Source organism: Capra hircus, chromosome 28, assembly GCF_001704415.2.
Source record: "Capra hircus breed San Clemente chromosome 28, ASM170441v1, whole genome shotgun sequence".
NCBI lineage: Eukaryota > Metazoa > Chordata > Mammalia > Artiodactyla > Bovidae > Capra > Capra hircus.
In genome coordinates this window covers 12,252,713-12,265,084 of record NC_030835.1, presented here as the reverse complement: position 1 = coordinate 12,265,084, position 12,372 = coordinate 12,252,713, and the positions used below count along the sequence as shown (strand labels likewise).

At 51.8% G+C, this 12,372-nt stretch overlaps 1 protein-coding gene across 32 annotated transcripts in view; it reads right to left on the bottom strand.

Moving 5' to 3' along the window:
• KCNMA1 (potassium calcium-activated channel subfamily M alpha 1) overlaps window positions 1-5,635 on the bottom strand; it is a 768,728-nt gene extending 763,093 nt beyond the window's left edge. For 26 of the 32 annotated variants that reach the window (XM_018042422.1, XM_018042398.1, XM_018042424.1 and 23 more), the window contains exon 1: window positions 4,929-5,455. In XM_018042422.1, the coding sequence (XP_017897911.1) occupies window positions 4,929-5,270 (342 nt within the window). In that variant the 5' untranslated portion in view covers window positions 5,271-5,455. Of the gene's footprint in view, window positions 1-4,118; window positions 4,670-4,928 lie in introns of those variants that run through there. The other 6 variants (XM_018042413.1, XM_018042410.1, XM_018042416.1 and 3 more) reach the window with 5 other exon arrangements.

Below are 12,372 nucleotides of genomic sequence, written 5' to 3'. Positions count from 1 at the left end.
TAAATTCAAGGCCATGTGCTCCACAGAACACACTGGAGGAAATACGGCTCTGGGGACCATCAGGGTAGAGCTGGTCTGGGGAGAGGGCACCCTGGTGGGGAAACTGTCGCAGCCTCAGGGGAACAGGTCTGTGAGCACTGGACTGGGGATAACAGGGGTGGAATTCATCCCTTCTCGAGGGACATTAGACAGCCACGCATGGCCACCAAACCTTTCACTTGCTCTAGGTCTGCAGCTCCTGGAGCCACACGATGACGAGGCTCATCACTCTCTTCCCCACCATCAAAGCACTAGCCAAACTGCCAAGCTGTCCTCCACATCCACATCCATGTCCAGGGAGCCTTCCCAGGCTGCCCCTCCCCCACCTGCCAGACTTGCAACAGCCAAGAGTCATGAGTTCAAACCTCAGTCTGACCCCTAACTGGATGCTTACCCAGGGACAATCGACTTCAGGGTCTAAAGGTCCCTTTTGGTTCAAAAGCTCTATTTGTTCTAGTTAGTGTCCTTCTAGGGTCAAAAGTTCAAGGACTTACGGAGAAAATTTTAAACTCGCCACCTTGTGAAGCCATGAGAGCTCCCATTGACAGCCCTGCTAAGCGACAGGCATTTCCTGGGTGGTATATACCCAGTACTGTCCCTCCTTATGAGAAACCTACAAAGGAAGCATCATCACGCTCTTCTTACAGGTGAAGACAAACAGCTTAACAGGGCTGCCAGCCACAGATGCCCAGGTAACAAGCGTGGGCTCTACGATTTGCACTCGGGTCTGTCTGACTGCAGTGTCTCTTTGGAAGCGTGCATTTCCACAGGGAGAGCCAGGAACAAGGAGGAAAAGCTCTCAGGACGAGGAAGGTCACCTGCAGCTCCCCGGTGCCTGGGACCTGAGCGCTTCTCCAAGGCCAGCCTAAGTGACGCCATCAAAGCGGAGCATCTGAAGGTCGTCCAGCGCCGCCGATCTCCAGGAGGAGATGAGGCACCAGGGCCAATCTGGAATCAAGAATTCTGAGGCTCCGAAGCTCCAGCCCTGATTGGACGCGCCAGACCAGACCCTGGGTAATCACCAAGCCGTAATGGGATCTGATGTTTATATTAGTCACGAGCCTGACAGAGAAAACGTGTTGTTTTCTCAGACACAGCCATGGAGACAATACCTCCATAATTCATTCCGTGCAGACCAGACTTGATCGAACACAAACTTCTACGAGGAGGATGGCTTGCACGGAGAACAGGGTGAGTCTATGCCTGGCCATGTGAGGCCCCTCCCAGCAAATCACACCACCGTAGGAAACTGGCCTCAGTTTCCCCAGGCATTTAAAGCAAAGCAGCCTGTGGGCTGGAGGAAGAGCAGAAGGTGGAAATAAAGACACATAAGTGCTCTGAAGCTGGAGAATTACAAAACGTATCCTAAGCTAGAGACTTTACCCACAGATCACCAGCTCCTTCCACCGTCCTCCACTGAGTCCCAGGCAGGAAGAGGCACTAGCACTCACAGAATTCAGTCCCATATTTCACACAGCAGGACAGAGACCAGAGAGACTCAAACCACTCCTTCAAGGTCACACCCTTATTGAGGCTGCCAGAGCAGCTCCTTGTTCACTACAGTCTGCGGCTGGCTTCGACCTGGACACATCACAGCCAAGTGAATGGAGGGCTCTGATGAAACCCATCAGAGAAAAAGACCATGAGGTGAAAAAGTACAGCAAAGAATATAGTACCAGAATGACTGTGCCCAAGTTCCAAACATCGAGAAAACGGGATTCTTTTTTGTCTTTTGTTCCCTAAACGTGCCACTCTTTTCAGAACAGTGAAGTCATTCACTATTTGAGATTCGGAGGTCAGAGGGACTAAGGATGAGATGGCTCTTGGTGTACACCCAGTTTCGGGTTCCTCTGATCAAAAAGGATGATACAGTCCCAGAGGCCAAATGCTGTGATTCCAGAGCTGCAGCTGAAGCTTATTCCTCTAGAGTTTCAGACATGGAAAAGACCCTAGCTGCAGGTCAGACCATCTTGGGGCTAAATTAGGATAAGGGTGAACAAATCTGAGGGCTGGTAGAATAGTGAGGAAAAGCAGCCTTGGTTTGCATGGGAAGCTCAGCACTAAAATAATTATTCCAAACTGAAGCCAAGTGCATTCTTCTGAACGGCATCTTGACAACTACTAAATACTTGGAAAGCAACAAGAATGAAGAACAAAAAAAAAAAAAAAAAAACAGAGAGAGACTGCAGCAAAAATACAGACCTCAAGGGTAGAAAGAAAAGTTTATAAAAGGCCTAAGTAACTACTATTGGGCAAAATGAGATGGCTATACACACTTGTTTAATTTAGCAAATCAAGGGGCCAGTGATTCCAGGCATGTTTTTAAAAAGGACTCTAAAGATGCAAAAAGTAACCCTATCTCACTCTATACTGGCCTCACAACTTCCCAACCAACTGCAAGCATCTCTCTTTCCAGGCTGATTCTTTGTAGACACTTCCGGTCATGTCAGCTTGGCATGCATTGGAGCTTCAAAATATAGCTTGATATAAAGGGATTGTTCTTTTATAATGATTGTTGCCAAAAAACTGTTTTCTTGAGAAAACTTACAAAAGCTATGCTTGGTCATCATTTAGGAAAGAGACTCTTTGCTTGAAATATCCAATCAGCATTTCATCACAGGCACTGCGGTAGCACTGATGTACCTCCTAGAGTAAAAAGACTTCAGAAGCTGCGTTTAAAACCCCAGGATCACAAAAACACTGAAACTTATTTTCACTCACTGAAAAAGAGGTTCTCAGTATGATCAAGCCTGCCCAGTTCCTGAAAGATAAGGAGGTCATTTAAAAGTTCACTAAAATCAGTCTAGAGAACATTTGAGATTTGTACGACTCTTTTCTTCCCCCCAAGGGTAGTCACAGAATCTCCGTAAAGGAAAAACATTCCCAGACTGAAGACTGCTGGGGAGGCAGAGGAGAGGGAATGTGTGAATAAGAAGACTCTATGAATAAGCGTGGGTTTCCCAGGTGGCTCAGTGGTAAAGAATCTGCCTGCAATTCAGGAGCTGCGGGTTCTATCCCTGGGTCCGGAAGATCCCCTGGAGAAGGAAATGGCCACCCACTCCAGTATGCTTGCCTAGGAAATCCCATGGACAGAGGCGGCTGGCGGGCTACAGTCCATGGGGTCACCGCAAGAGAGTCCGACACAACTTAGCAACTAAACAACATCAACAACGTTAACAGGCGCCCAGTCAGGAGGGCTCGGCAAGGGGCCAGGTCTGGGGGGGGCCTCAGGGTTAGGATCTTGTATAACCTGCTGGCTTCTCTGGAATGTGGGTGGTCTTCTACCTTGACAAGTAAGGAAAAACTGCTACGGCCAAGAAGGTAACTCCAGAGAAAACTGGTTGGCTAACATCTGGAGGTCTCAGAGAAGGAGGAGGAGGGACCGGATGATGGCTTTTATTTTTCTCCCTTATTTCCAACACATCAGTATTTTCCAAAACACAAATGTGCTGCCACAAAACACAGCTGAGCCCCAGTACCCGACAGGATGTATAATTAATGATCAGGAGAGAAAGAGAGAGCTTCCTTTCACCCTTGTGTGTAACCTATAGCCCCTGTCTTACCTGCTCCCTCTCAGAAGCAATTAAGGAGGCTGCTACAAGTTGCCATGCCCTGTGGAAGTTTGCGGGGTCCTCAGACTAACTTTATTAGAAAAGACGTGAGCATTCCCACCGAGATGGGCTTCTACCTTGCACCGTCCCCTGTCCCTCTCTGATCCCCCCTCCCTCTGAACATGCTAGCACTGGTTAGACCCCTAGATTAAAACGTGGTCTAAACAGAAAGCATCTCGGTCACTCTTTTTTTCCCAGTTCTTTTTTTATTCTGCAGTTTTCTATGAAAAGCTGCCCCCCCCCCCGCACCTTCAGCCAGTGCGGGGGACGGGCGGGTGGGTGGGGTGGAGAGAGGACATCTCTAGGGACACGACGCGACAGACCAGGCATTCAGCCTAGCAACCGTGCATAAGGTGTAGTGAGCCTGGGTGCTGGTGGGCGTCTCTGCGCCAGGAATAGCCGACATCCAGCCACCTCAACAACGTCGGGGAGGAGGCTCGCGTGAGAACCGCGGCCTTGGCCGGCTCTCGGTGGTCCACCCCCCGCTCCAGTGCCACGCTGGCGGTGGCATTTTCGCGGACCTAAAGGCAGTGGCCTGGGGGCGAGAACACAGATGCCGAAGAACGTGGAGCGGGGGTCAGTTCCAGGAGAATATCTAAGAGTCACAGAGGGAGGGGATGTCAGGCTTGCCACCTCGCTACATTCCTAAAGCGGCAGCCTCCGCGGATTGCCTCTAAAAGTGGGATGCTACTCCCCAACTTTCTCTCGCCCCTCCAGGTGCCCCACGCCCTCTGGTCATGTTCCTCCCTTGGGATTCCCTAGTTCCAAAAGAGGTCCTCCCTTGCCTGTAGGATTTTCCTTTTCTGATTCCACCTCCCCAACAGGTTTCTAAAGTGTGAGTTGTGCTCCCTCTCGCCCACCACAAGGAGCCCAGCCCAGGCAGGTGAGCCGCGCGGAAAGCTCACCCACGGCCCCCAGCTTGTTCGGTGCCCGCCCGGTCGGCTCTCCCTAACTCCGCACCACCGGCCCCGAGCGGCGCGCGTCCCCCGTCTCGGCCCCAGCCGCTGCCGCAAACAACCCTATAATAAATTAAAAGGTCGGGATGGGGCGTCCGCGTCCCGGAGCGCATCCGTTGGGGGCAATTCCTCACCCTGGGTGCGCCGGCCGCTGCCCCAGTTGGCGGGCGCCGGGAGAGCGGAGGGAAGGGAAGACGGCGAGGGGCAGGCAGGCAAGGATGGAGGGAGGCACGGCGCGCTGAGGGGCAAGGAGGTGGGCTGCAGGGGACGCCGAGAAGCGGCGGGGCTGGCGCAGGGAGGAGGCGCCCGGGGCGCGCGTTACCTTCGTTTTGCCCCCGCAGTGGCAGCAAACGGTCCACAGGTACTTGAGCGTCCTCCAGAGCAAGATGATGAAGAGGCCGCCGAAGAAAGTCACCATGGAGGAGGCCAGGAAAGCCCACCACATGCGCTGGCCCCGGCTGTCGCACGGCACCTCCATAGTCACCGGGATGATGAGCGCATCCATCTTGGGCTCGTGGACCGAGGACGAGGACGAGGAGGAGGAGGAGGAAGAAGAGGAGGAGGAGGACGCGTCTAGGCTGAGATGGTTCGCGTGGATATTGCTGCTCATTCTAAGACTGCTGCCTCCGCCGCCGCCGCCGCCGCCGCCGCCACCATTTGCCATAGCTAGCAACGGGCAGCCGGCGCAGGGGCTCGGGGGAGCTCCTCCCGCCGCCGGCACCACCCCGAACACCCATCAACAGCCATATTGCTGCTACTGCTGCCGCCGCGGAGCGCGAGAAGGGGGCGGGGAGGCGCCTGGGCTCGGGGCGCTGTGCGCGACCTGGCGGGGTGCGCGGAGATATATACAGCGGGCCGCCGCCGCCCGCCCTCCCTCCCCCCGGCCGCCCGCCCGTCCGGGGGGGAGGGGGACGGAGCGCGCGGGCAGATCCCCTCCCAGGCCCGCGCCCCGCTCGTCCCGGGCTGCGCCGGCCCCGAGCGCCGAGAGCGAGGGGGCGCCGCGGGCCGCCGGCGCCCGGGGTCTGCGCCGCCCCCGGGCCCGCCCCGGCTCTGCGCGCCCGCCCGGGTGCCCTCGGCTCCGCGCCGCGCCGCCCGCCGTGCGCCACGCGTGTGCGCCGCGCTCCGGCCCGGGACCCCTCCCCGCACGCCGCTCGGGCTGCTAGCCCGCCGCTCTGGGCTTATTAGGCGGCAACTCGTTAATAATGTCTCATCAGCCCCCTCGCGGGCACCCCCGCGCCAGCCCCTCCTCTCCCGGCTGCGCTCGGCTCCCGCTCTCCGCCCCGGTGTGCGTCGGGCCGCGGCAGGTTCACCGCGCCTGGCCCGCCGCCGACGCCGCTAGCCCGTGCTCCCGGGATCCCCGAGCCGCGTCGCCACGCCACTGAGCCTCCTCGGCCTTCGTTCGATCTTCCTCTCCGCTTGCTCAGGCTCCTCCTCGTCCCCGTCCTCGCCTCCCGAGCCTCTTCTGCGCGCTCCCCGCAGCCGCCAGCAACAGCAGCTGCAGCAACTGGAGCCGGCGCGGGCTCAGGCCGCCCGAGGCGGGAGGGGAGGAGGCTCGCCAGGCTGGCTCGCCTCAGCTCCGGGCTGGGCAGGGGGCCGGCAGACCCCTTGGCGGCGGCCTGGCACGCACTCCTGAGTCCCAGTGCGAAGGGTACAGAGCCCCAAACCAAGGCGCAGGACCCGACACCTCTCTCCAAGGTGCTGCGCCCCCAGCCGAGCGCCCTGGAGCGCCCGAGGAGGACCGTCGGGCGCCCGTGGCAGGCCGATTTCCCCAAAGCAGACCCCGGTGGGAGGGGAGAAGTAACCAGCTGTTGATTGCACAGGCCGGACGCCCCAAGATGCTCGGGCTTCAGGAGTGAGGAGGACCTTTCTCCAGGATACACACCCTCGACCGACCCCTATCCATGCCTCCCTGTCGAGGCGACGGGCTCTCCCTGTCGCCTTCTTAGGTGCCCCGGTCCCCCTGCCGGCCTGGCGCTGGCCTGTGTCCTTTGACAGCAGGTGGTAGTTTTTGCTTGTTTGTTTGTGTGTGGCCTTTTCCTTGTTAAGCGACAGAGGCTGCCTAAGAAAGTAGCCAGAGATGGGCCGGGGAGACCTGGTCTCAGGGACAGTGCCAACTCCTAGAGACAGCAGAGTTCCCTAAAGTCACTCTGCGTTTATCCAGCCTCAGCCTCCATCGTGTGAGCAGCGCAGCTCAGGTTCCGTTCAAGGCCACCTCTCCCCACTTAGGATCTACCCTTCTCCCCACTTAGAGGTGAAGAAGGCATCCGGGGTTGTTCAGCAGCCGCTGTGCCTTACCACCAGGGGAATTCTCCTCTGATGCTCCCTCTGGACACTACCCTTCCTCCTGCTGCTAGCTGGACCACAGGTTTTTCCAGCGCTAATTAAAAGTGAGATGATCACACTCTCCCCTCATTGCCCACAGTGGTTTCCCCAAAGTTTCCAGCTCATTAGTTTAAGCCTAATTGGAATTCTCAGGTTCCTTTCAGCCCTTCCTGTGGTGAAGGCCGAGTTAGCATCCTTCACGGTATAAGCCTGTGCTGTTTCTGCCTGAGTCAGAGCTCAGCCCCTCCCCTTGCCCTTGGAGGCCCTAGGATGCAGGGCAGGCTGGGGCAAGGGAGGGCAAGCTGGGCAGCGAGATTCAAGGGGGTGTTTGAAGCTTCCTTCCTTGCTCTATTCACAACACATTTATTGGGCTTGGGACCCACATCCATTAGAAAAGTTCTCTGTGTTGAGAAACCACTCTGAACACATTCCTGCTGCACCAGTCCCAAGCATGCAGAGGCCCTGGGTCCTTTCCAGCACTGGGTTGAGGGTGTCAGCCCCAGAAATTCTACAGGGATGTGCAGGAAGGTGGTCACAGCCCAGAGGGTCCTTGATTTATTGAGTTGGCCAAAAAGTTCGTTTGGGTTTCCCAAATGAACCTTTTGGCCAACCCAGTATTAGCTTTCTAAGTGGCTATACTTTGCTGCCTCTGGGTCTCAGCATACCAGTAAAGTTAAGGACTTTCCTCAAATTTTAGATTTGAAATTTAAAAGCAAAACACATAAGGATGAAAAGAGCAGCAAAGGATGGAACTGTCTCCCCAGTGGAATATGAAACCCCCAGGATGGATTCCCTTTCCTCACATAATTAAGCTTCTGCAGACCAACGAATCCCCTCCAGGCCTTGCTGGACTTTCCCCATAGTCTGGGTTCCCCTCAGACACCAGCCGGGGGACGAGGAGCAAAAGGCCACCAGTTGCTGTGACTTCTGTCACCCCAACTGCAGAATCTTCACTGGCTTTCTCCTCCATCATCACCTTCATCATCTCATCATCCTTCCAGGTGCTGGGAAGCCCCTGAGGCATCATCTCCTCTGCTTCTTTTCATCACTTGTCGTCCCTGTGCTGATTAAAGCTTTTTGAGATTTCTGTGTTAGGCACAACCCAGACTAGGCAAGATCCTCAGAGATGCTCACCATCAAAGTCAAGATCCTGTTCTTCCTACAATCTCCAGCCCTTACCACCTCCTGCCTGGTGGGCACCAAATGAAAGAGTGCCTCCACCCACCGGCATCCACCAGAAACAGACCTGATCAGGCCGTGACTCAGCTCTCTCCCTACTGCCTTACCAACCACAGATTTCAGAAAGCCTGGCACCTGGCCCCACCAATGTAGACCTCACACTTAGAGGGAACCTCAAGTACCCCTACATTCATTGTGTTTTCTCATTTGTAAATTGAAATAGCAACAGGAACTGCCCTGCTTACCTCAAAGAATTGTTTGTAAGGATGAAAAAGACAACATACAGATCTTTGTGCGTATGTTTCACCTCTTGTAGGTATGTCTGCAGGCTGGGAATTGAGGGCCAATGAACGAGAACGAAAAACCTTTACAAAAGTAGAATTCCAACCTCTCCCATTCTGAAAGTAATATTGTGACCCAAAAACAAACAGCCAAACTCAGATCAGAGCTTCTGAACCCTAAGCCAGTCCGTGTGTGTGTGTGTGTGTGTGTGTGTGTGTGCGTGTCTTGTGGGGGGAATGTGGGCAAAATTGTCGCTCCCTGACCCACACTTCTGTGCTGCACCCCACAGCCCCTCAGCTGGGTTGAGAACTGAGGCGCAATGTCTCTGCCCTGTGCTACAGCCATTGCACAGCAGCCCATATGGCCCCTGACAACTGGGCATGAGCAGGTTCCACGGCACGGCAGGACCACTCTGAACCCTGACATGCACGCCTGCTCGCCGCCTTCCCGCTCCCTGGGACAGCCTCAGGAATGTGAGGGCTACGGAGAAGCACCTACAAATTGCCCCAGTGCATTTCACCTCTTGTAGGTATTTCTGCAGGCTGGGAATTGAGGGCCACTGCACAAGAAGGAAAAGTCTTTGCAAAAGTAGAAATTCCAACCTTCTCTGTTCTGAAAACAATACAAGCCACCTGTTTATTTCTCATCACATTTATAAACTTCTCGGTGAGGGGGGCAGCCTCTTCATGTGGGAACATGTGTCCATGGAAGCTTACAAAGCAAGTCCAGGCTTCACATTTCTAAATTATTCGAATCTGAACAATCCCAACCGATTTAAAATAAATAAACAAAAGTCCATAAACAAACTGAAAAGACAGAGAAACTAAAGTAATAGCCAAGGAGAACAAAGAAGCTTATCTACTTAAATGTAGACCCAACATCATAATGGATGTACATTGGATTTCATTTTTTTCAGGCCTAGACCCCCTTCCCATACTCTTGATGTAAATCTGAGTGATTCCGCTCCAGAGAAGTCAGATGGGTTCTGTAAGGGATTTAGCGCCCTCTGGTGGCTCTCTCTGGCAGCACATGACATTATTTTGTTTCAGTTCGAAAAGGGGGCTTATTAAAACAGAAATTTAAGATATGAAAATCCCAAAAAGAAAACTCCAGCTGTAAAAATATACAACCATAATAATATTAATTATCCATCTGTCAGCCCTGGTAGCATATGCACTGTTCTGATGAAGGTGCTAACAGAGCTTACATTGTTACCATGATTTCTAAGCTGTAACTACTACTGGGAAAGTGATCAGTTCAGTTCAGTTCAGTTGCTCAGTCGTGTCCGACTCTTTGCGACCCCATGAATTGCAGCACGCCAGGCCTCCCTGTCCATCACCAACTCCCGGAGTTCACTCAGACTCACATCCATCGAGTCTGTGATGCCATCCAGCCATCTCATCTTCTGTCGTCCCCTTCTCCTCCTGCCCCCAATCCCTCCCAGCATCAAAGTCTTTTCCAATGACTCAACTCTTTGCATGAGGTGGCCAGAGTACTAGAGTTTCAGCTTTAGCATCATTCCTTCCAAAGAAATCCCAGGGCTGATCTCCTTCAGAATGGACTGGTTGGATCTCCTTGCAGTCCAAGGGACTCTCAAGAGTCTTCTCCAACACCACAGTTCAAAAGCATCAATTCTTCAGCGCTCAGCCTTCTTCACAGTCCAACTCTCACATCCATACATGACCACAGGAAAAACCATAGCCTTGACTAAACGGACCTTAGTCGGCAAAGTAATGTCTCTGCTTTTGAATATGCTATCTAGGTTGGTCATAACTTTTCTTCCAAGGAGTAAGCGTCTTTTAATTTCATGGCTGCAGTCACCATCTACAGTGATTTTGGAGCCCCCCAAAATAAAGTCTGACACTGTTTCCACTGTTTCCCCATCTATTTCCCATGAAGTGATGAGACAAGATGCCATGATCTTCGTTTTCTGAATGTTGAGCTTTAAACCAACTTTTTCACTCTCCTCTTTCACTTTCATCAAGAGGCTTTTTAGTTCCTCTTCACTTTCTGCCATAAGGGTGGTGTCATCTGCATATCTGAGGTGATTGATATTTCTCCTGGCAATCTTGATTCCAGCTTGTGTTTCTTCCAGTCCAGTGTTTCTCATAATGTACTCTGCAGAGAAGTTAAATAAGCAGGGTGACAATATACAGCCTTGACGTACTCCTTTTCCTATTTGGAACTGGTCTGTTGTTCCATGTCCAGTTCTAACTGTTGCTTCCTGACCTGAATACAGATTTTTCAAGGGGCAGGTCAGGTGGTCTGGTATTCCCATCTCTCTCAGAATTTTCCACAGTTTATTGAGATCCACACAGTCAAAGGCTTTGGCATAGTCAATAAAGCAGAAATAGATGTTTTTCTGGAACTCTTGCTTTTTCCATGATTAGTCATGTCCAACTCTTCATTGACATGAACTGTAAACAACCCCATGAACCCCATGAACTGTCGCCCACCAGGCTTCTCTGTCCATGGAATTCTCCAGGCAAGAATACTTCAATGGGTAGCCATTCCCTTCTCCAGGGGATCTTCCCAACCCAGGGATTGAACCCAGGTCTCCTCCATTGAAGGCAGATTCTTTACTGTCTTAGCCACCAGGTAACTCATCATTCCTTAAATTACCACTGTGTTAAAATACTATTTAACTTACCTTCTTTACGTCAGTCCTTATAATCTCTTTGTAGCATCAGAACAGACAGTGGCTATTCTCCCATTTTACAGGCAAGGAAACTAAGGCTTAAATCTATAGAGTCGTCACAAGAAAGAATGCGCTTTTGGAGAAATTTATCTCTTTGTGATTTATAACAAAGGAATAGGACCACTGCAGCACCATACTTAAGTATGGGGCCTTTGGATACCAAAAGGGAGCACTGGTCCCCAGGATGGAGAGAGGGACTCAAATAACAAGCTTTGAAGGGTTTGTTTACTATAAATGTTTTTTTCTACTTTACTACAAATATCTTTTTCTACTTATAAGAATAACTCAGACTCCTAAAGTTTCATAAAATAATATAAAATTCACCTAGAATGATCACCATCAACAAGTAACCATTATTAATATTTTTATATATTTCTTTCACACATTTTCTTGGGTGTGTATTTTTGCAAAATTAGGATTAGATCGAACATCTAATTTTTACTCTGTTTTCCCTTAACATTAAATTGTAAGCATTCTCCTTTGTGCCATTAAATATCATAGAAAGCACTTTGTTTTTCCATGAAGGGTTCTGTATTATATGCTGCAGCTGCAAATCTGCCCTCTGAAGCTTTCAGTTCTTAATGACAGCAGAGATTTGGGGTACAGGGTGGAGTTAGACTGACATGTGACTGATGGGGTGCAAGTGTGAGTCTGAGGGCGCTGGAACACAGAATTTTCCCAGTGTAGCTTAATTACAAGAAAACATTTAAAAAATAATTGAGTAATATTCTATTTCATGGCCTACTGCTGACATTTAGGTTATTCCAAAACTTCATCTTTTTAAATAAGTCCTAAAGCTTTGTCAGTGATTCATACAAGTCAAAAAGACGCCCTGAAGATTTCTGCGGGCATTCTTATATCATAGACCCAGCGCCTGTCTGCCAGGCGGGCGCAAGTCCAAGCCAGCCTTCCTGTGGGTTGCTTCCCAGCCTTGCCCCACATCAGGGGCTTCATATCAGCCAGTTCCAGGTGAAAAGTTTGGGGGCTAGGACAAAGAACCCAGGGAAAATTCTCCCCTCTTCTAACACACCAAAGCCAATGGCTCTGAGGAAAATAGTGTCTGTGGTCCCACCATACCTCCCTCAATCACTGGCCCCAGTGCCAACCAAAGAATGTAGCCTTCATTCCCCTAAACTACATCCATGACTGGGGCAAAGGAGGCCCAACTCATGGGCCCTGCTCTGCTTAGAACCCATCTTGCACTTTCATCCCATTCGACTTTTGGAAATTCCTACCTCCCTTTCATCTCTGCGAGCAGCGTCACCCCACCAGAACACCAGTACTA